General features: G+C 45.3%; 1 protein-coding gene across 1 annotated transcript in view; it reads left to right on the top strand.

Annotated features, from left to right (window-relative positions):
• HCFC1 (host cell factor C1) overlaps positions 1-24,005 on the top strand; it is a 65,127-nt gene that overhangs the window by 4,174 nt on the left and 36,948 nt on the right. Inside the window, exon 2 of the mRNA XM_068248250.1 lies at positions 23,293-23,441. Within this exon, the coding sequence (XP_068104351.1) occupies positions 23,293-23,441 (149 nt within the window). The remainder of the gene's footprint in view (positions 1-23,292; positions 23,442-24,005) is intronic.

A 24,005-nucleotide genomic window follows, 5' to 3' on the forward strand; every position in this document is an offset into this window, starting at 1 on the left:
CCTTGTGGCGCGCAACTCCCTCGGCTCCTCTTCCTTCCTTCCCGACGTCACGTCCTGTCTGCACTACACTGCAGGGCTACGGGAAAATGGCCGCCCGAAGCCCTGCACTGGTCCGGTGGCCTCTCTGATAGGCTGCCGGCCAGCTGGCAGCACACGTCACACGCGCACATGTAACAAGCGCGCCGCAGCCACTGACACTCGCTACCGGTGTAGTGTCAGAATGGGCAGCCCTGCAGCACCGGAGCCGCGACTGAGCCGCAGCCCAGGAGCCGCGGCAAAGGTGAAAAAGAGCCGCTTGCGGCTCCGGAGCCGCGGGTTGCCGACCCCTGTCCTAGTAGAAAGTGTTTGTTTCTAATACAGTATGCTCTGTTCAGAACAGTTACATTTGTTAAATGCTGGCAGGTTGTATTAAAATAAACCTTGATCCTAATTACTGATCTTTTGTATTGAAATCATTGTGCTGTGTGCTTCTTTCTTTTGCATACTTCAGTGAAGTCTACCTAAAATCTGATGTAAGCAAAATACATCAACTTCTAAAGCCCAGAATGTACTTCAGAAGGTGTCTAATTTTAGTCCCATTGTAAAGCGTTCTTACTCTAGGATACATTTAAAGTGTAATATGACTAAAAGTGACCATACACTATTCGATCAGATACATGATGAACAGGTCTAGATTACGTGCATGCTGAATTTTTTTGTGTGTGTACTGAACGCCTGTGGCTTAGGGGTCGGGAGGGGGGGGGGGGGGGGGGGCTGCTGGCTTGGGTAGACCGAGAGCTGTGTGCCTCAAGATGCCGTCTACAGTGACATCTACTGCTCCACTGAAAGTTGGTGCTACGTGGGGGGAAAAGTCCACAGGGAGGAGTAGGGTAGCACTGGGGAGTGGCAGGAAGAAGCTGGGGGTTGTTAGGGGCTTAAAGGTGCAGGACTTTACTGAATGGAAAAGCAGGAAGCTGTGGGAGATGACCTGAGAACCAGGGCAAAGGGGAGCAGTTCTGTGCTAGGTGTGTTTGGCAGGTTCCTCAGTGTGGGTGGGGGGCAAAAGGTCTTTGGATGGGGGGGCACACTGGACAGCGGGATAGCAGACAGGGGGTTAGTGTTATGGTACGTTCTTCACAGGGCTGTGGAGTCGGCAATTTTGGGTGCCTGGAGTCTGGAAAAAATGCACAGACTCCGACTCCTAATGAATTTAAACTGTAATTAAAATAGAAAATATGATAAAATGTATTTCTCAGATAATAATCATCATAAATAATGTATACATACAGTAATAGCTGTGCGTAGTCCACAAAAATGAAATAAACCAATCAAAATTAGTTACTTGTGCTGCTTCAATAAAGCAGTCCCTGTATTTTTAAGGTCAGATATACACATTTGATTGTGACTGTATATATGATGTGTACACAGGAATCTCTTCTATATACTAAATTAACATCTATGCTGTAAGAATAAAGCCTGATGTGTAGCCGTGTCACTAATTGAGATGGTCAATGAGATGGTAATAATTCTGCGTTGATTCTGATTTATGTAAATGTACGCACTCTCTTTGCTCATGAAATCAAATAATTTGATATGTTAAAATTTGGTTTGGTGACTATGAATTAAATGGTACCTGAGGATGAAAAGAAAAGTTTTATACATATCTGGGGCTTCTTCCAGCCCCCTTCAGGCCAATCAGTCCCTCGCTGTCCACCTCCACCACCTGGATCTTCTACTATGAGTCCCGGTAATTCAGCCAGTCAGCACAGTCCGTCCGCATGCCGCTTCCACAGCCAGGAGCGTTCTGCACCTGCGCAATAGTGCTGCGCAGGTGTAGTACGCTCCCGGCGGCGGAGTGTGTGCATGCGCACTACACCAGACTGGCTCAAGTACCTGGACTCATAGCAGAAGATCCAGGTGGTGGAGGAGGACAACGAGGGACTGATTAGCCTGAAAGGGGCTGGAGGAAGCCCCAGGTATGTATAAAACTTTAATTTCATCTGTCTCAGGTTTACTTTGTTACACAGTAGTACTATACTCTACATATGCACTCCCCACAGAGCTGCAGGGAATCCACTGAGAATGTTGTGCACATTGAACACAGAGGTGTTGTCTATCACCCATAAACCTGGTTCAGATTGTGCATGAAGAATGTGTAATAGAGGAAGAATCCCCATATTCCCCTGCAGAGTACCTGCACATCACTCTTACATGTACCCACAGTTACATTGCCTAGGTCCTGATAATGTTCTTTGTTCCGGTCTGTACCTTTTACAAGTACTCTTACCAAGGACTAGTTTTAAGGCCCATACACACGTCGGATTTTTCCGAACGACGGGTCGTTTGAACGTCCCGTCGTTCAGTCGTCCGCATGCTAAATTGGGCGTGTGTACAGACTGTCGTTCGGGTGATAAGACTGGTCTTGAGCCATCCGCCCGGCGGATCGCTCAAAACCAGTCTTATCACCCGAACGACAGTCTGTACACACGCCCGATTTAGCGTGCGGACGACTGAACGACGGGACGTTCAAACGACCCGTCCGGAAAAATCCGACGTGTGTATGGGCCTTTAGTCTATGATTAAAGGGAATAAATATGGCAGTCTCCATATCCTTCTCACTTCAGTTGTCTTTTAAAATTCCTAAGCATTGGCAGTTAAGAGACGAATTTCATGTTACATACTTTCAATCAACAGCAGTGTTCTCCCCAGATATTTTTTTCCAGCCGGGTGGCATGAAATAAATAGTAGCCGGGTGGCATGAAATAGTAGCCGGGTGGCATGAAATAGTAGCCGGGTGGCATGAAATAGTAGCCGGGTGGCATGAAATAGTAGCCGGGTGGGGCAAGAAGAGAATGCAGGGCCGGTGCTTCTGTGTGCAACTCTGCTTACAGAATAGGACAGCCGGGTGGTCACCAAAACTAGCCAGGTGGAGTACCCAGCTAAAACAGCCTGGGTAGAACACTGAACAGGATTGTAATATGCAAATTAGAGGAGTCAGAGTCGGTGGAATCCTAAACTGAGGAGTCAGTGGATTTTTGTACCGACTCCACAGCCCTGGTTCTTCACTAGAAACATGCAACTGGCATGTCTGTGCAAAATCCGCGCGTGGATTTGCATACGCATGTATGTGATTTTTGATGCACATTTACATTTTTTTTTTTTTTTATTTCCATTTTTCTATGAGTTTCACTGACATTACTATAATAAACGCAAATGCAAGAACTGCATGTGACATACAAAAACTAGTAACTTTTTTTTTTTTTTTCTTCTTCCTCTCTGGATGCATCTTTGGGAACAGGTCCATAGGAAATCATTGCTGTGTGAATTGCACTTGTAAAAGGACTGTAGCGCACCTGGTAAAAATAGCATCCCGGGCAGCATTGGTGTGGTTGAGGAGGACATTGGAAGCAGGAGTAGGGAACTTATGGCTCGGGAACCAGATGTGGCTCTTTTGACGGCTGCATCTGGCTCGCAGACACCTCAGTAGGGATTGATTTGCTAAGATGCGCTGCTCAAGCAGCGTGGCTTATTATAATTATGGATTTATAAAGTGCCAACTCTGTGGCCCTGTAGAAAGCTTAGTGTAGCTGCACGAGAATTTTTAGCTTACTTGCGCTTTCCCCAGAATTAATGGCTGGTCCATCTGATCTACATTTTTCAGATGTTTTCACTGCTCTGCCCTTGTTCTCCTGGCCCTTGTTTTCTTTTTAAGATTGCGCGTGTATATGTATATTGATGTATTTGATTTCTGTAGATGCATCTAATTGCAGCAGTGGTGCAGCAGGCAAAGCGTCACTGATGTGCATCTCATCATGCTGGGATTTTCAGATTCATACAGACTTGTACAATAGCCTTCTCTGTATCTCTGGGGTGGGACAAATTCCAGGTAGCCAAAAACTGTTAAAAATTACAGCTGGTGCCTACATTTCCTGCTGACTTCTGAATTCAATAACAACTTGTCCATACCTGATGTGTCCCATACCCACATGCACTTCCAGCTAGGGCTGAACGATTTCGCGGTTTTAAACCGAAACCGCGGTTCCTGTTAAGATGATCTCGGGATCGTCAATAGCTGCGGTTTTCCCCTTTCCCTGCTATGGTGGTCCGTCCGGCTCCACCTACCGCTGCGCAGTCATACCACATAGTTCCGGCTATTGGCAAAGTTGTGCCACTCTGGTTCTGCCCCCCCCCCCCCCCCGCCCTCATACGTGATGAGAAGATCCAGGGAATGGGAGGAGCTGGGCTGCTCTCGATAGCTCTGCCTGCCACCGCCGTCACACTAACTAGATCCAATGATTGGTGAAGCCGCTCTGGATCCACCCCCCGCCGCCTCTCCTACCCGATGAGACTCTCATTCCACCACAGTCCGCAAAATGTCACCGTTCACTGTCCCAGCATCATTACAGAATCCGAGCAGCGAAATCACAGAAGGCTTCACAGCCTTCATACATGCATTGCTCTGTGAAGCTCCGCTGTCTCGCACAGAGCACACATACCCCGCTACCACTAGGCTCCGTCCCCCACCCTTATACACTCCAGGTCCAGTCCAGAGTGTTTAGCCCCCTGCCAGCAAGATCACAAACCCCACCCCCATACACTATCTCCGTTTGCCATGCAATTAATATAACATCACACTGAAGGTGAAACTGTATTAAAATTACATGCATTAAAATAAATGGTGGGGCCGGAGGACAGCGCAGTGCCTATGTATACTAAAGGGGTGATCTGGCTATATACACTAAAGGCGGGTGGGGGGCATCTGGCTATAAATACAGTACCTATACTGGAGGCACCTACCTAAATAACCTATACTGGAGGCGCCTACCTGGCTAAACTATACTGGGGGCATTGTGAATTAAGTGCTAAAGCTCGATTTGAAAAAAAATTGTGAAAAAATCAAAATTGCAATTTTTGAGAGAAAAATCGCAATTTCAATTTTTTCCTAAAATCGTGCAGCCCTACTTCCAGCTGTTTTGTCATTTGGCAATGGGTGGAGTACTTGGCAAACCTAAACTGAAAATAAACTTGACAGCTGTATGTGTAGTGCTAGTTTTAAATGGAGCTTTCCTGAAGTCTCATATTGCTGTCTTTAAATTTAAGGGCTCAAATTCTGAGACTGAATTCTACACATTAGTGTCACTTAAAATCTGCTTCATTCAGCTGTGGAACAAAAGAAATAGTAGCCTTTTTGATCTTTGGGCTATGTTGTGTGTATTTATATAGCGCCGACCTCTTACACAGTGCTGTACAGTAGTATATATTGTATTGTCACTTAACTGTCCCTCAGAGGGCTCACAATCTAATCCCTACCATAGTTATGTCTATGTATTGTGTAGTGTATGTATTGTAGTCTATGGCCAATTAACTTATCTGTATGTTTTTGGGAGTGCCCGGAGGAAACCCACGCAGACACAGGGAGGACATACAAACTCCTTGCAGATGTTGACCTGGCTGGGATTTGAACCGGGGACCCAGCGCTGCAAGGCGAGAGCGGTAAACACACTGCCACCATGCTGCCCAAAAATGCTCCCATTGACTTGCATTAAAATTGCGGTGCAGTGCGATTTATTCGCTTTAAAACTGAAACTAATGCATGACAAAGGAATTTCCATTGAATGCAATTTGCAATTATGGTGCAATGCAGAAAAAATCTGGATTGCATGCTACAAATTTCTGCAAACATCCGTTTCTCATAACGATAGCTGCATACAGATTTCCACGTTTGTGGAAAAACACAAATCTAAATCCTGTGTGCGTAATGCAACAATATGCTAGTAGAAATAGACACCCTCCCCCAAAACATCCTTTTGTACCATCCTACAGTTTTTGAAGATCTTCAGACAGACTTCTGGCACAGCTAAAGGAGATAAAGGAGTGCCTTGAGTGTTTTGTACACACAAGCCATTGTCAGAAAATCACTTTCTAGTTACAGCAGTCCTTATTATCTGGTACCGGCAGGGATCACGTGTGCTTCGTGTGCTTGCCGGTTGTTTGAGCAACCAGCTAAAAAAGCACAAACCTCTCCTTGCAAATACTTAGCCTCCAGCGATGTCTGCCAGTCTCCCCATACCTCTTTGCAGGCTCTTTGTAAAACACGACTTAGGGCTAAAGTGGTTAATCTTCAAGCACAGTATTGCATACCTGTTACCAGTCCACCTCTTTCCACCAGCCTCACCCTCACAGCAATGCACTCACTGTAAATGTACTTTATACACCAATAAACCAGCAAGTGTGATTTATCCCTAATGCTGGGGATACACGGTACGTTTCTGTACCGTGTATCGACCAGCTGATCCGGCCAGCTGATAATATTCAGCTGGCCTGATCATGATGCCGCTCGACCCTCGCCCACTCGATTCCTGCCGGTGGACAATGGCAGGGAATCGAGCGTTGATAAGGAAGCGCTGGCGGAGGACGAGCGGCAATTGATCCGTGCGGACGAGCAGGGATGCGGCTGGGGTCGATCCGGCGGCTAATCGAGCCGCCGGTCGACCCGTGTATCCCCAGCATAAGGGCTCATTTCCGTCTGCAACGCAGAGCCTCACTGTTTTTGTGTTGCATGTGTCTCCCCCGGGGGCGGTGCTTGCGATCCCATTAATTATAATAGGATCGTGTGCGCAATCGCCCCAAAATGCAGGCAACTGTGCGCTGTGATTCAGTGGTGAATTGCAGCGCATGTATGGAAACATCAGAGTGCAGTGTATGCATTCTCTGATGTCCCTGTGAAAGCATGCATATGGAAACTAAGGCCTCCTTCACACTGGAGTGTTTTTTTGCTGGCGATCGTATGGGATTACTCTCACTGCAGCAACTGTGGCATATTTGCGATCTCTGATCATTGCATTGCGATTTTTCATTCACTGGAATGAGAATCGAAAATGCCATTGCTGAAAAATCGCCAAAAATTACAATGCAAAATCTCAATTGACTAGTAATCACAATTTGCAATTCCCAGTGTAAAGGAAGTCTAAGTGCATGAGGGGTTATTTACTAAGCTTGGCCACATACGTGATCCAGCAAAACTGGACTGGATATTTAAAGGGAACCTGAAGGGAGAGGTAAACGGAGGAGGCCATATTTATTTCCTTTTAGGCAATACCAGTTGCCTGGCTGTTCTGGTGATCTTCTGCCTCTAACATTTTAAGCCATAGACCCTGAACAAGCATACAGCAGATCAGGGTGTTTCTGACATCTGTCAAATCTGACGTAAGCATGCGGTTAGTTTCTGGTGTGATTCAGACACTACTGCAGCTAAATGGATCAGCAGGGCTGCCAGGAAGCTCATATTGTTGAAAATCTAATTTGGCAGCCTCTCAATACTTCTCACAAAGGCTGTGAAGTTTTTGGGCAAGGCCTGTGAAGTTGGTGGTTTTATAAACTGAGTCGGATGATTTTTGTACCGACTCCACAGCCCTGCCTTGCTTCATGATCCCTTTAAGTCTCTTATCATGTGACAAGTTTTGAAGTACTACAGCGGTGAAAAAAAACTAGTAAATCGGCCATGGGACAGCAGTGTTGGGTGCTACCAACAGTGAGAACCTTTAATAAATCCGTGTTCTGGATTTAATTTAGTATTAGTTGTATGTATGTATGTATGTATGTATGTATGTATATGCAGTACTAAAAGTCGCCTTTCAACAATTTTCTGTCTGTTACCCATAAGTGATTTGCAGGCTTTTGTCACCTAATATACAGAAAATTCTGTTCCAAGTTTGGTGGATCAGTCATGTTTTCATCCTTGGTAAATCAACCCCACAACCTCTGTCCTAATATTCCTGCTACCCGTCTCCACAATGGAAGTTTCCCATAATCCCTTACCTGGGAACTTAATGTCAGGACAGCCTCTGCTGAGAATATAGCCAAACTTGTGTATGCATATTGGATGTGTAGCACTTAAAGGAACCCTGTAACTCAGAACTTCCTCTCTGCTCTAAGATACGCAACAGTATAATAACCTTTTTAAAGAAAACATTTTTGTTACAGCTGATACAAATCCTGAAATAAAAATCTGCACTGTTTCTACTTCCTGCTTTCATGGAAGCAGACATGTTAACATCCTGTGCTTTTGAATGGGCTTGTCTGCCATGGCAGTCAGGTGACACGGGAAAGATTAAAGTACATCTTGTGATAAGACACAAATGAGGGAGAATTTGACAGGCTGAACTCTCTAAATACATACAGGGTGCATTTCTCTGTTTTCATTCTGTGCTGTGCAAGAGTTCAGGTCCACTTTAAAGGATACCTTAACACTTTTAAAAATTCAAAAATGGAGAGCAGGCATGGGTATTAGGGTCTCCTCATGCTATCACCCCCACTGGCACCCCCCCCCCCTTCTACTTCCAAGTCCAGTGCACACTGCACGTCCTTGATCGCGTGGCCAGGTGCGCTCTGTCAATGGGCACTCACTACATCACAACTTCATAAACTGCGTTGCTGGGCAGCACGTGCGCGTAGGTTCAGCGGACATTATGCCTTAACGGAGGAGAATGGGGGGGGGGGGGGGGAGCTGCGGGCATAAGGAGAGCCACATGCCTACTCGCGCGTGCCCCCCTTCTTTTTGGAAGTTTTAAAAGGGCTAAGGTTTCTTTTAAGCAAAAGTATTGATTGATTGAATATAAAAAGAGTAAACTACAGAATATGCATTATATGAGAATAAACACGTCTAATAGATAGGACTAAAACAAATCGGGAAACATCACGGGGTTCATGTTGGCAGGGGGTAGAGAGATGTCACGATGATTAAAATGACACACAGGAAAAATATACAGGTTGAAGATTGAGTATACTACAGTGTCTCAAGTATGAGAGTTGTCAAACCATCAGAATCTATGCTGCCGACCTCCAGACGTTTGAGAGGTAGCATTTGAGTGATTCTAGTTTGGACCCTGTGATTTACCACAATCAGTTGGCCCCAGGTAGAGGAATAAAGTAATTGCTGTGTGCAAGACATCTTGTGCCAGTACACATTTCTGTTAGTGTTGTGATGGCATGCCCTCTGGTAATCTGTACTTCTGTCGTAATTGGCAGGTTGAAAGGAACAGATCTAGACACAATGTCAGCCTTTTCCTCCAGAGTGACATTAACCCAACCCCCTATTTTTAAATAGCTGTTCAATTCCAGGATAGCAATCAATTTTTCTTACTAACAATTCACAAAATTGACCAATGTACCACACACGTTTAACCCTCCTGGCGGTTTGCTAAAAAATCGCCAGGGGGCAGCAAATCTTTTTTTTTTTTTTTTTTTTTTTTTTTATTTCATGTAGCGAGACAGTCTTGCTACATGATAGCCGCTGCTCAGCGGCATCCCCCCAGCCTCCCCCCCCCCCCCCCCCCGATCGCCATCGGCGATCAGGAGATCCCGTTCAAAGAACGGGATCTCCTGGAGGGCTTCCCCCGTCGCCATGGCGACGGGGCGGGATGACGTCACCGACGTCGTGACGTCAAAGGGGATTCCGATCCACCCCATAGAGCTGCCTGGCACTGATTGGCCAGGCAGCGCACGGGGTCTGGGGGGGGGGGGGGGGGGCGGCTGCGGCGCGACGGATATCGGCGGGTAGAGGCGGCGATCAGGCACTGCACGCAGCTAGCAAAGTGCTAGCTGCGTGCAGCAAAAAAAAATTATGCAAATCGGCCCAGCGGGGCCTGAGCGGTGCCTTCCGGCGGCATAGCCCGAGCTCAGCTCGGGCTTACCGCCAGGAAGGTTAATTTTTCCCAAATCCTGAATAAAATGAAAGCTCAGAAGAAAATTGATTGGAACTGTACATCAAGTAATTCCATCACACACTATACAATTCTTGATAAAGTAGGTCTGAAATTTCCAACTTGTCCAATCTCCAAAAATTGGAAAAAAAAAAACCAAACAGGCAATTCAATTGAATGTATCCATCAAAAAACAAAAGAAAAGCGCTTAATTTTTCCGATTATCGAATTTGGGAAAATTGGATCTTTTTTAATTGAATGGTGTGTGGCCACCTTTAGTCGATTTTTGTACAGACTCCACAGCTCTTATTTAAACTGAAAAATGTCATACCTCTAGCATGCTATTTATTTTGCCTTTTTAAAGGACAACTGTAGCTAGATAGATAGAGAGAGATAGATAGATAGATAGATAGATCTATCTATCGCCATATTTATTCCCCCTTAAGCAATACCAGTTGCCTGGCAGCCCCGCCGATCCATTTAGATGCAGTAGTTTCTGAATAACACCAGAAACAAGCATGCAGCTAATCTTGTCAGTTCCGACATTGGCTATCATATGCGGAAATGCTTAAAACGGCGGACTTTACCGACCACGAAGCTAAATCTGCATTCATAAAGGCTCTTTCCGCATGAAAAGCTGACCTTACCGAGCAGAGCGATACATCACCGCCTTGTGGGGTGATTATCGTAAAAAATGTAACAAAATGTTAATTCATAACGATTAGAGCAAGCTGTGTGAGGTTGGGAAATACCGCTCCCTCTGATGTGGCGATAACAATGTTAAGTGAATGGAGACACAGACCTCCCAGGCAGCTGCAGTAGAGCGGAACACAGAGAAATGTATCAACTCGGCAGCTTAATATGCTTCCGCAAGCCTACCGACAGCCTAGTTCGGGGAATCTCCACACTGCTATCGCAACTGGATACATTTTTATGAATGAGCAGCCAGAAGTCTAAAATTCCGCCAGCTGTGTTTTCCCGCATGGATTTACTTTACCGACAACCCTTTTATGAATGATAGCCATTGTCGGAAACCCCTGATCTGGTGCATGCTTGTTCAGGGTATGTGGCTAAAAGTATTAGAGAGGATCAGCAGGACAGCCAGACAACTGGTATTGCACAAAAGGAAAAAAAACATGGCAGCCTCCCTACAGTTGTCCTTTAAATGTTATGCTTGGGGTTTCAAATACAGGTAGTCCCGGTTAACAAACGAGATGGGAACTGTAGGTTCATTTCTAATGTGATTCTGTTCTTAAAGGGGAACTTCAGCCTAAACAAACATACTGTCATTCAGTTACATTAGTTATGTTAATTAAAATAGATAGGTAATATAATTTTTTACCCACCCTGTTTTAAAATAACAGGCAAATGTTTGTGATTCATGGGGGCTGCCATCTTTGTCATGGGGGCAGCCATCTTTTTGGTTGAAAGGAGGTGACAAGGAGCAGGAGACACAGTTCCAACTGTCCTGTGTCCTGATAACCCCTCCCAGCTGCACACGCTAGGCTTCAAATGTCAAATTCAAAATGTCAACAACAAAAAAAATTTGCACCTAAACAGCAGAACGAGAGCAACAACATCAGAAATCCCATCATGCTTTGCACAGCATAAGGGGAAAACTGCCCGGGCAGTTTTCTTCTGTGCAGCTAAAAATGAGGCTTGGATAAGAGAAACAAAGTTCTGATGCTGTGAAACTGTTAAAGAAACACCAGGCCTTTTCAGTGCTGCTGAGTCGATTTTTAGTCCGGAGGTTCACTTTAAGTCGGAACACTGTGCCTTCTCTCTTGCCTGTGTCCCCCTCTGTGTACCTGCTTATACAAGTTTTTTTTTAAAAGCAAGCTTTTCTTTACATTTTTTAAAAATCGATTTTCTCAAACTACAGGTCCAATTTTTTAAAAATATTTTTGTTTTTACTTTTTCCCATGGAAACAGCGAATCCATGCCGTTTGGATCGGCGGGTCGTTCATAAGTCAGGGACTACCTGTAGTATGCCCATTGTCAGGAATATATTGGGGTGCTGATGCTGTTAAGGATAATACAGTAATATATTTTCATTTTCCCATTTTTATATCTGCTGTGGTATGTCAAAGGTGTAGATATGCAGGCTAGATTCATGGACTGTTCATGTATTTGTGTGGGTGGGTCACTAGACCTACATTTGCATCTAAAGAGGACTTCAGTGAATAGAGCTTGGGTAATCAGACAATGGCAGAAGTGAAGTGTTGGAAGTCCTTGACACTTGAAACATTTACACTTCTGTTGAAGTGAAGAACTCTAGACTAAGTCAGGAAGAGTCGCTGCACCAAAAGTTGACGTGTGTTAAACACTATTTCATTGTGAGGAAATTGAATTATTGGTGGAGGTGCAAAACTATACCCTGTAAATCACATCTGTGGGAAGGGGGTGGAAATCTCTGCAGACTTTAAAAAACGGAGACAGGAAAAAGCCTTAATCACGGTTCCACCTGGAGTTGAAAGCCTCACTTCACAATCTTTTGATGTATAGACTTTTACCTGAAAATGGAATATGTCTGAGATTTAATTAAAAACTAGTTCCTCCCCAAGGAAGTTGCAGCCTCCAGGCGTATCTCACAGTATAAAACAGCAGCTAGGATAACCTCAACTTGTAGTTCTTGGAGGTAGCTCACACGGCTAGAACTAACCTGGTTCCTGACCAGAAGTGCGTACTCCCGCAACAACGCCAGATTGATACGCTGGTACGTTTATTTCCCCGTTTATTTTGGTAAGCAAAATCGCTTTGTGTGTATTTTTGTAACTTTTATCTTTGTAACTTTTTTTATTTTGTTTTTGTAATCATTTGTATATATTCTGTTCTGCATTGTTCCACTTCCATTTTTCCTGGAATATTAAATTATTATTTAATAAGCTTGACTTCTGCAGTACTAAACTAACACTCATAGCCTAGAAGAGATTGAAGTGTGTGTAAGTCCGTGCCTGATTGTATGATTGGGCGACACTACCATATGAAATTGTAATTGCATTGTGTGTGGGGGCGTTTGTCCTACGTTGGCCTAAAGCGCGCAGCTGACCCAATGTACGAAAAACGCCAGTGCGAGTAGCGACAGCAGAGTGGCTAACCGTATCGTTCGGAACGACTGTTGTTGTTTTTTTGCTTCACTACAGTGTAAGATTACAACTGTGTGGGTGCATGGCGTTCCCGTATTCGGCCTAAGCGCAAAGCTGACCCGAATACGAAAACGCGGAGTGCGCGCTGAGGACTCGACAGCAGAGTGGAAGTGTCTAGCTAACCGCTAATGGTGGCAGTGAGAGGTGTTCTGAGGGGTCCCAGCCTTGTTTTAGCTTGACTAAGGCGGCTTCCCCTCTCGATCTGGTCAAACCCGCAGTCGGGAACCATATACGCAGGCGTGCCGCGGGCCGGTTCCTGACACCCATGTACATGGATTATATTGCCAGTGAAAGCTGCTTGCATCGCAATAATGCTTAAAGGGAAGGAACAAGCAAAATAGAAAAATGAGTTTCATTTACCTGGGGCTTCTACCAGCCCCATGCAGCCATCCTGTGCCCTCGTAGTCACTCACTGCTGCTCCAGTCCCCTGCTGGCAGCATGCCGACCTCGGAGGTCGGCGGGCCGCATTGCGTACATTTTTACGCATTCCCGCTAGTGCAGAAACATTAACACATACATTTTTATGCATTAGTGGTTCAATGCGTAAATTTTTACTGGCAGACTTTCTCTTGATGTGCCCAAAAAGAGAGACCCTACTGAACTGAGAGGGAGCTATTGCTGCTACACACTGTACATCAATTAGTACATTTCAGCATGAAATCTAGTAACAATCATGTCACTGCGCTCCCTGGGGCTCCTGCAAAGTAGAATTGCAGCAAAGTCACACTAGCCTCTCCTGCGGGTGCACTCCTTTGTCCTGTTTTCCTCATCTCCTGCTGCCCGTACCCAGTGACAGAGTATGGGCACTAGAACACAGGAGGGACCATGCTGGTCGGATAGGTGGGCGGGACTTAACTATACTACCACTCTGCATGGGGGGGGGGGGGGGCGGCTATCACTGGCTTTAGCTGTGCCAACACTCACCCCCTTGCGACCAGGGCTGTGGAGTCGGAGCAATTTTGGGTACCTGGAGTCTGTTTGTATTATAAACTGAGGAGTCGAGAGTTGGAGGCTGATGATTTTTATACCAACCCCACAGCCCTGGTAAGTATTAGACTGAGGCGTCAGAGCAATTTTGGGTACCTGGAGTCGGTTTCATAAACTGAGTCGGAGATTTTTTTTTTCTTTTTTTTGTACCGACTTCGTATCCCTGCTTATGGCCACAAAAAGCGTACGGTTCAATCCATAATGTTTGAGTTCGTTCAGAAATTGAAATTACGATTGGTCAATCGGTTGGAGTGTCTATTTTGCATAGTATGTGGGCACCAATCTAACAAATCAAAAATATAAAGTGGTGTGTACTGATCAGTACAGTGATCGATCTATTCCAGAAGGCTGCTGTTCTCTCCCATTTCAGACTTTGAAGATATTTTGCCAGAAACAATTGTTTAAGACCTTTTTATGTTGACCGTACAATGTCCTGGCCTCACAACCCACACTCCTTCTTCTCATCTTCATCTAAGTTTCTATGGTAGTGGAATATACATTTGCTATGTTTGATTGTTCTGTTGGATTGCTATTGTGTTCTCTCACAACAGGAAGATTTTCTGCTCCTCTCCATGCTCCCTCACTGCTTGTCGTTCATTAGAGAATTAGAGTGAGGATACCTCTGTATAGAGATCACTTTGTGTATGGCAGATAATTGCGCCAAATTGCCTCAAATCTGTACGCAGTCCAGGAATACTTATTTGGTCTTGCTGTGCAGACTAAACTTGCAATATGTGAACGTTTATTCACTGCTTGTACTTTTTATGACTGACATTCTGTAATCTTATTGTGGTACCTGTACTATAAACAATGACCTGAGTATTTGTAGTCTACTGCGGTTATAAAAGGACAGCAACAGATGCGCCATTTACAATAGGCGTCCTTAGTTGACATTTCTGTAGCCAGCCAGCTGGGATTCACAAGTCCTTTAACTTTGGACAGCTCTGGCACAGCCCAGTGGGTTCATTTTTGTTTCCTAGTATGTGGTTTTAGTTTCTCTTTAAGGAGAAACTGTCCTCTATTCACTTAATGTCGTCTTTTGTCTCAACTGGTAATGGATGCCATTTTAAAGCAATCCTATAACACAAACCTTAGAGTTAGATTAGCAAGTGTTTGGAGTCTGTGATTTCAATAAACTGAGTCGGATGATTTTTATACCGACTCCACAGCCCTGCATTTAACCTCCTTGCCGGTTATTCCGAGCTCAGCTCGGGATAACCTGCGTAGGAGGATTTCTCAGGCCCCGCTGGGCCGAATTTTATTTATTTATTTATTCCCCCACAAATTTTTCCTGCACTTTGCTAGCTGCGTGCAGTTTCCGCTCGCCGCCGCTACCCGCCGTGCCCCCCCCCTCAAGACCCCTTGCGCAGCCTGGCCAATAAGTGCCAGGCAGCGCTGAGGGGTGGATCGGGATTCCCTCTGACGTCCCCCCGCCCGGTCGCCATGGCGACCGGGGAAGCCCAGCAGGAAATCCCCGTTCTGAACAGGATTTCCTGCTTACTCTGATCGCCGAAGGTGGATAGGGAGATGCCGCTTATCAGCGGCTATCATGTAGCGAGCCCTTGGCTCGCTACATGATTTAAAAATAAATAAATAAATAAAGTGCTGCATGCACTGCCCCCTTGCCGCCAGAATTGTAACGGCAAGGGGGTTAAGATAGCCATACATCTAGCAATTTTATTTAATTGACAAAACTATTTACTTTATTGGGCAATCGACTTCAGTGTGGTTGATTGAAAATTGATCCAATAGTGGCCCACACACTGCAACTGATACCCTATGCGATTCACCTTCACTAATTGATCTGACCAATGTTTTGCCGTTCTGTTTTGAATGCAAAAATTGATTATCAAATGAGATGTGAATGGTCTCTGATACCTGTCCAACCCATATCTTCCATTCAGCTCGGTCAACAAAGCTGGGCAATTGGCCACTTTTCATTGATCGGGCATACTGGAGCACACTCTATTTCTCTCTGTTAGATAAAATGATTGAATCGAATGGTCGATTGTACGGCCAAAATTGCTAGATGTATGGCTACCTTGATATCTGGGTCAGAGTGCTCCCAACAGATCGTCAGATGCCGCTGGTCCCCAGCATGCCATAAAAATGGAGCAGACAAGGGACGAGTCACGTAAATCTAGGGAGTGGAGATCAATGTAAGGATGCCAGGTAGACATAGTCAGTGCACTGTACAAGCCTCAAATACGCTCTTCCATCCAAATAATCGCAGACATTTATAAAGGGTGTACATAGTTTGTATCAGTGCAGTCCTATTGCTTTTGCACTACACTGTCTTAACTTATTGCAGCCACTGGAAACTGATGTGCAGAAAAAGAGTAGATGCACGATAATATACTGACAATGTTAAATGCCTGGAGGGCAATATAGAAATCGAAAACCAATGTGGTCTGTAGTGATTGTCATGACCAGGACAACGTGTGGAGAAGCATGTGATCAGTTTGGTCAGGTGGATGAAGGTTGGGGGTGATTAAAAAAAATAAAATGCACCCTACAGGAGGAAAAACACAAACAGGAGCCCAGATTGTGCAGTATGTCACAGTAGTGGGAAAATATTGTAAGAGTGAAGGGTAGATTATACTCGCTCACAAATGTGGGTTGCAGAAGGGCAATCAACCACTGTTGGCAGGTGGAGATGTACAAACCTGACTCCACTCAGGTGCCAGGCAGAGCTGTTTGGTGGTTGTCTTGATAAAAAAACCACCACCTCAAGTGACCTGTAAATGGTCCAAGAGGGATGTTTTACCCTCCAAAAGCAGGATGACGGCACAAGATATAGGGGAAAGGGGTGCAGAGAAATAAAATACTTTTTAAAAAGAAAAACAATGAAAAGGTGAGATGGCTTACCTCAAGGATGACAAACTTGCCTGCAGCTACTGCTTGGCACTGCTGTTTGGCCTGAGGAAGTTGGAAAGTACACACAATGCATTGCCAGTGCAATAAACTCTTCTATTAAATGAGTTTGTCTTCCTTGAGGTAAGCCACCTTACCTTTTTTCAGTTTTTGTTTTTAAAGCATTGTATTACTCCTAGGCGCATTTTTCCCCTATATCTAGTTTGGTCAGGATATATATCATACACTTATAGATTTGCAGCAGATTTAACCGTCAGATTTCTGTCAGATGCCTGTAAAGTTGAATCTGACCAGAATCTGATGTGCCACACACCAGGAACAGATTTCCAATAGATTTCTGAATTTAAATCTATTGGAAATCGATCTAAATGCATTATTGGATCATTAGATCCAATGCAACTCTATAGGCCACCGATCTGCTGCCAGCAGCAGATCGACCTAGATTTTCCATCCTGTCAGATCGAAATCGGCCGCAGGTCGATCAATAGATTTGATAGAATCGATGATTGATTCTATAGAATCAATCGATGGCTGAAATCCAACCAGTGGGCCCCTTTAGTCTTTGATTTGCTGCTCATGATCATGCAGGATGTGTTCACAGTGAATTGGAGCTTTGCAAACCATCGCCAAGGATCAGCAAAGAGCTGCTACTAATGTATCCCTATGGATACATTTGCACTGCGGCATTTGTGATGGCATTGCAGCATCTTTGGGGTGGTTGCGCTGTGATTATCATTCTATTGACTGGGTTTACAAGCGCAAATCGCGAAACTTGGCAGCCAAATCGCAATTACAGACCCGGCCGTGGTCGTCGGGAAGAGGCTGGCAAGCACCCAGTGTGAACCGGTCCTTAAAGAAAAACTCAAGGCAAAATGGAAGACCTGAAATTACCTTGTATGTGTAAAGTTAAAAATATTATTGTGGGTTTTCCTTGTGACTATGAGTGCACTTCCTGTTTAAGATGAGAAATATAAAAAATACTGCGATTATACTGATTGTCACATGATGGCCAGCAGAGCTACACCCTGGCACTAACTATTAATGTTCAGTTTTGTCAGCTGGGTTTTAGCAATTAGCAGTCACTTTTGGGGGAATCATAGGAAGCGTATTTAGTTTTTATTCTGCTAAGGACAACCATAGAAAGAGATTGGTTTGCTCTGTCCAAATTTCACAGGCCACCTCTTTTCACTGTAAATTATCAATTTTATTTCTTTGTGTTTAATCTGATGTGCTGGGAGGTATTTGAACAAAAAAGTGATGAATCCTTAGTCAAAACACCTGACAGGTGCTCAAACTTCTCCACACTATCCAAAATAAAGTATTCTAGCTGGAGCTTAGTTCAGTTCTAAGGATGGTCAATGAGATGCAAATGATTTAGGCAGCAAAGGTAGTTTTCAAGCCAGCAATGGCATTTTCCTTAAAGGGGAACTGAAGTGAGAAAAATATGGAGGCTGTCATATTTATTTCCTTTTTAACAATACACATTACCTGGCAGTCCTGCTGATCTATTTGGATGCTGAAGTGTCTGAATCGCACCAGAAACAAGCATGCAGCTAATCTTGTCAGATCTGACAATGTCAGTAACACCTGATCTGCTGCATGCTTGTTCAGGGGCTATGGCTAAAAGTATTAAGCCTCATCTACACGTGTAGATGAGGCTCCGATCCGGCGGCTCAATTAGCCGCCTGATCGCCTCTTCGCGTCCCAGATTCGATTCCCCGCCGGCGCCGCTTATCTTCCGCTCGATTCCCTGCCATTGTCCCCTCGCGGGGAACGAGCAGGGAATCGGCGATGGGGAGATCCGTCCTGTCGGATATTAATGCGGCTCGATTGATAAGCCACGTCGCCGCCTCCTCTACCCGTGTAGATGAGGCTTTAGAAGCAGAGGATCAGCAGGACAGCCAGGCAATGTGCATTGTTAAAAAGGAAATCTGTCAGCCTCCATATCCCTCTTGCTTCAGTTGCCCTTTAGGCTGCTTTCACAGTGAGACGTTACAGGCGCACGTTAGTGCAGCCTATAACGCAGCCCCACCGCATAGCAATGAAAAATCAATGGGCTGTTCGCAGTGCCCACGTTGCGTTACATTGTAACGCAGCACATCCGTTGAGTGCTGCATGCTGTCGTTATGCGCAGCTAAGCAGCATTAGACTGTGCGCACATGCTCACTAGTGTTGGGGAGGAGTGGAGAGCGGCCAGGCACATGGCTAATTAATAATCACTGCACGGTGTGACGTGCAGTGTTTACTTCCTGGAGCGGCCGCTCTGTGCGGCGATTGGCCAGGTGGGACCACGTGATGCCGCATGCGTCCAAGAGTACGCATCACGGACGCCAGAGTGAGTTGCACAACGCGGCTCACTCTGACGTCCACATCAGAGAGCACCAGGCGTTGCATTAGGGGCACGTTATGTGCCCTATAACGTCCCCTAAACGCAACGTCCTGGTGTGTAAGTAGCCTTAACCACTTGAGGACCTTGGGCTTTACCCCCCTTAAGGACCGGCCACTTTTTTTCCATTCAGACCACTGCAGCTTTCACGGTTTATTACTCGCTCATACAACCTACCACCTAAATGAATTTTGGCTTTTTTTCTTGTCACTAATAAAGCTTTCTTTTGGTGCTATCTGATTGCTCCTGCGATTTTTACTTTTTATTATATTCATCAAAAAAGGCATGAATTTTGGCAAAAAAATGATTTTTTTTACTTTCTGTGCTGACATTTTTCAAATAAAGTAAAAGTTCTGTATACATGCAGCGCGAAAAATGTGGACAAACATGTTTTTGATTAAAAAAAAAAAACATTCAGTGTATATTTATTGGTTTGGGTAAAAGTTATAGCGTTTACAAACTATGGTGCAAAAAGTGAATTTTCCCATTTTCAAGCATCTGACATTTCTGACCACCTGACATGTTTCATGAGGGGTTAGAATTCCAGGATAGTATAAATACCCCCCAAATGACCCCATTTTGGAAAGAAGACATCCCAAAGTATTCACTGAGAGGTATAGTGAGTTCATAGAAGATATTAATTTTTGTCACAAGTAAGCGGAAAATGACACTTTGTGACAAAAAAAAAAAGTTTCCATTTCTTCTAACTTGCGACAAAAAAAAAAAATGAAATCTGCCACGGACTCACCATGCCCCTCTCTGAATACCTTGAAGTGTCTACTTTCCAAAATGGGGTCATTTGTGGTGTGTTTACTGTCCTCGCATTTTGGGGGGTGCTAATTTGTAAGCACCCCTGTAAAAGCCTAAAGGTGCTCATTGGACTTTGGGCCCCTTAGCGCAGTTAGGCTGCAAAAAAGTGCCACACATGTGGTATTGCCGTACTCAGGAGAAGTAGTATAATGTGTTTTGGGGTGTATTTTTACACATACCGATGCTGGGTGGGAGAAATCTATCAATTTTTAATTTATTTTTTTTTTACACACAATTTACAGAGATCTTTCTCCCACCCAGCATGGGTATGTGTACAAATACACCCCAAAACGCATTATACTACTTCTCCTGAGTACGGCGATACCACATGTGTGGCACTTTTTTGCACCCTAACTGCGCTAAGGGGCCCAAAGTCCAATGAGTACCTTTAGGATTTCACAGGTCATTTTGAGAAATTTCGTTTCAAGACTACTCCTCACGGTTTAGGGCCCCTAAAATGCCAGGACAGTATAGGAACCCCACAAATGACCCCATTTTAGAAAGAAGACACCCCAAGGTATTCCGTTAGTAGTACGGTGAGTTCATAGAAGATTTTATTTTTTGTCACAAGTTAGCGGAAAATGACACTTTGTGAAAAAACAATAAAAATCAATTTCCGCTAACTTGTGACAAAAAATAAAATCTTCTATGAACTCACCGTACTACTAACGGAATACCTTGGGGTGTCTTCTTTCTAAAATGGGGTCATTTGTGGGGTTCCTATACTGTCCTGGCATTTTAGGGGCCCTAAACCGTGAGGAGTAGTCTTGAACCCAAATGTCTCAAAATGACCTGTGAAATCCTAAAGGTACTCATTGGACTTTTGTTTTGGGGTGTATTTTTACACATACCCATGCTAAGTGGGAGAAATATCTCTGTAAATGACAATTGTTTGTTTGTTTGTTTTTTTTTGTTTTGTTTTTTTTTTACACACAATTGTCTATTTACATAGAAATTTCTCCCACCCAGCATGGGTATGTGTAAAAATACACCCCAAAACACATTATACTACTTTTCCTGAGTACGGCGGTACCACATGTGCGACACTTTTTTGCAGCCTAGGTGCGCTAAGGGGCCCAACGTCCTATTCACAGGTCATTTTGAGACATTTGTTTTCTAGACTACTCCTTGCTGTTTAGGGCCCCTAAAATGCCAGGGCAGTATAGGAACCCCACAAGTGACCCCATTTTATAAAGACACCCCAAGGTATTCCGTTAGGTCTATGGCGAGTTCATAGAAGATTTTATTTTTTGTCACAAGTTAGTGAAAAATGACACTTTGTGAAAAAAAACCCAATAAAAATCAATTTCCGCTAACTTTTGACAAAAAATAAAATCTTCTATGAACTCGTCATACACCTAACAGAATACCTTGGGGTGTCTTTTTTTCTAAAATGGGGTCACTTGTGGGGTTCCTATACCGCCCTGGCATTTTACGGGCCCAAAACCGTGAGTAGTCTGGAAACCAAATGTCTCAAAATGACTGTTCAGGGGTATAAGCATCTGCAAATTTTGATGACAGGTGGTCTATGAGGGGGCGAATTTTATGGAACCGGTCATAAGCAGGGTGGCCTTTTTAGATGACAGGTTGTATTGGGCCTGATCTGATGGATAGGAGTGCTAGGGGGGTGACAGGAGGTGATTGATGGGTGTCTCAGGGGGTGGTTAGAGGGGAAAATAGATGCAATCAATGCACTGGGGAGGTGATTGGAAGGGGGTCTGAGGGGGATCTGAGGGTTTGGCCGAGTGATCAGGAGCCCACACAGGGCAAATTAGGGCCTGATCTGATGGGTAGGTGTGCTAGGGGGTGACAGGAGGTGATTGATGGGTGTCTCAAGGTGTGATTAGAGGGGGGAATAGATGCAAGCAATGCACTGGCGAGGTGATCAGGGCTGAGGTCTGAGGGTGTGGGCGGGTGATTGAGTGCCCTAGGGGCAGATAGGGGTCTAATCTGATAGGTAGCAGTGACAGGGGGTGATTGATGAGTAATTAGTGGGTGTTTAGGGTAGAGAACAGATGTAAACACTGCACTTGGGAGGTGATCCGACGTCGTATCTGCGGGCGATCTATTGGTGTGGGTGGGTGATCAGATTGCCCGCAAGGGGCAGGTTAGGGGCTGATTGATGGGTGGCAGTGACAGGGGGTGATTGATGGGTGATTGACAGGTGATCAGGGGGGATAGATGCATACAGTACATGGGGGGGGGGGTGTCTGGGGAGAATCTGAGGGGTGGAGGTGATCAGGAGGGAGTAGGGGGCAAGGGGGGGGGGGGTAAAAAAAAAAGCGGTGACAGGGAGTGATTGATGGGTGATTAGGGGGGTGATTGGGTGCAAACAGGGGTCTGGGGGGTGGGCATAGGGGGGTCTGATGGGTGCTGTGGGCGATCTGGGGCAGGGGGGTGGGGGAAATCAGTGTGCTTGGTGCAGACTAGGGTGGCTGCAGCCTGCCCTGGTGGTCCCTCGGACACTGGGACCACCAGGGCAGGAGGCAGCCTGTATAATACACTTTGTAAACATTACAAAGTGTATTATACACTTTGTATGCGGCGATCGTCGGGTTAACATCCCGCCGGCGCTTCCGTATGGCCGGCGGGATGTTGCGGCGGTGAGCGAAGCCAGGCGGCGGCGGAGGATCGCGTCACGGATGACGCGATCGCTCCGCTCATGCCCCTACAAGGACCGCCGCCATATACGGCGGTCCTTGCGGGGTCCACTTCCCGGCCGCCAATTGTCAATACGGCGGTCGGGAAGTGGTTAACGTGAACCTAAAGTCACTAAAAATAAACGAGATTAACTCACCTGGGGCTTCCCTCAGCCCCCTGCAGACGATCGGTGCCCTCGCAGCTGCGCTCCGATGTCCCAGGACCCGCCGGCGAGCACTTCCGGTTTGGCCGTCACCGGCCGACAGGGATGGGAACGCGAGTGATTGTTCGCGTTCCCAGCCTGTATATCGCCCCCTATGCTGCTATTGCGACCTCCTGCCATGCCAAATAAGCCAGAGCTTCCACATTAGACCCTGAAGGCTGAAGCCATCCACCACAATTAAAATGACCACTAGTCGGGCTTTACCTTTCAAGAAGAACTTCACATTCTTTGACCCACCTTAGATTTTCCATGCCCAAAGTGACTTGACTGTCATGGCTTTAGGATGGATGTTTATTGGGAGTAAAACGGGGTCTCTTTTAAATGAGAATCTTGTATTCTGGAAGACAACTGTGTCTTGAAGGTTGTGTGTGTTTTATTTTTTCATTCCTGGACCTGATTCCTGTCTGGTTAAGCAGTTTACAGGACAGTTGGTGCTGTTCAGTCATCCAGCAGATCAATGTATAGGACATGTACTTTGCATATCTAATCAAAGTAAATGTTGGTATTGTGGAAATTGTCTTCATGCATGTTTTTCTATTTTCCAGCTACCAACCAGTGGTTCATTCCAGCAGTGAGAGGAGACATCCCTCCTGGCTGTGCTGCATATGGATTTGTCTGTGATGGAACTCGCTTACTTGTCTTCGGAGGAATGGTGGAATATGGCAAATACAGCAACGACCTGTATGAGCTACAGGTACATAACGTTATTTTGTACTTTGGCGTACTAAAGGACTGCACAAATCCCTGGAGCAAAGTAGCTAGGGCTGCATAAAGGACAACTATAGTCAACATTTGTAAAATATACGTGTATTTACCTCCTTGGTGATAACCCCGAATTAGGCTTGTGATGGAGCTGAAAATGGTAATACCGAGTTGGATCCATGGAAGGTTTATGTGCATGGCTGCCACAGATCTATCTAGCAGTATGAGTTTTAGGGGCTGAAAGCTTATGACAAAATGTCAACGTTTTTAAACAATAAAATCTGGAAGTAAATGAGACAGCTGTGGCCACAGGAGGGGGTTAACATACTCATGCCGCTGTCTGATCGAATGCGTCTCACGTCGTGTTCCACGTCGCTCCCGCGCTTTCTTTCCTCCTTCAACCCGGAAGAAGAAAGTGTAGGAGTGACATGGAATGCGACGCATCGGATGGCGCATGGGTATTATGTATTACCTCAGCAAAAAGTTAAAATTGGCCTCGCCATTTCTCCCTATTTTGGGTACAAAAAGAAAACAGATGCTCGGTGCATTCCCCCCT

This window comes from Hyperolius riggenbachi, chromosome 8, assembly GCF_040937935.1.
Source record: "Hyperolius riggenbachi isolate aHypRig1 chromosome 8, aHypRig1.pri, whole genome shotgun sequence".
In the NCBI taxonomy this organism is placed as follows: domain Eukaryota; kingdom Metazoa; phylum Chordata; class Amphibia; order Anura; family Hyperoliidae; genus Hyperolius; species Hyperolius riggenbachi.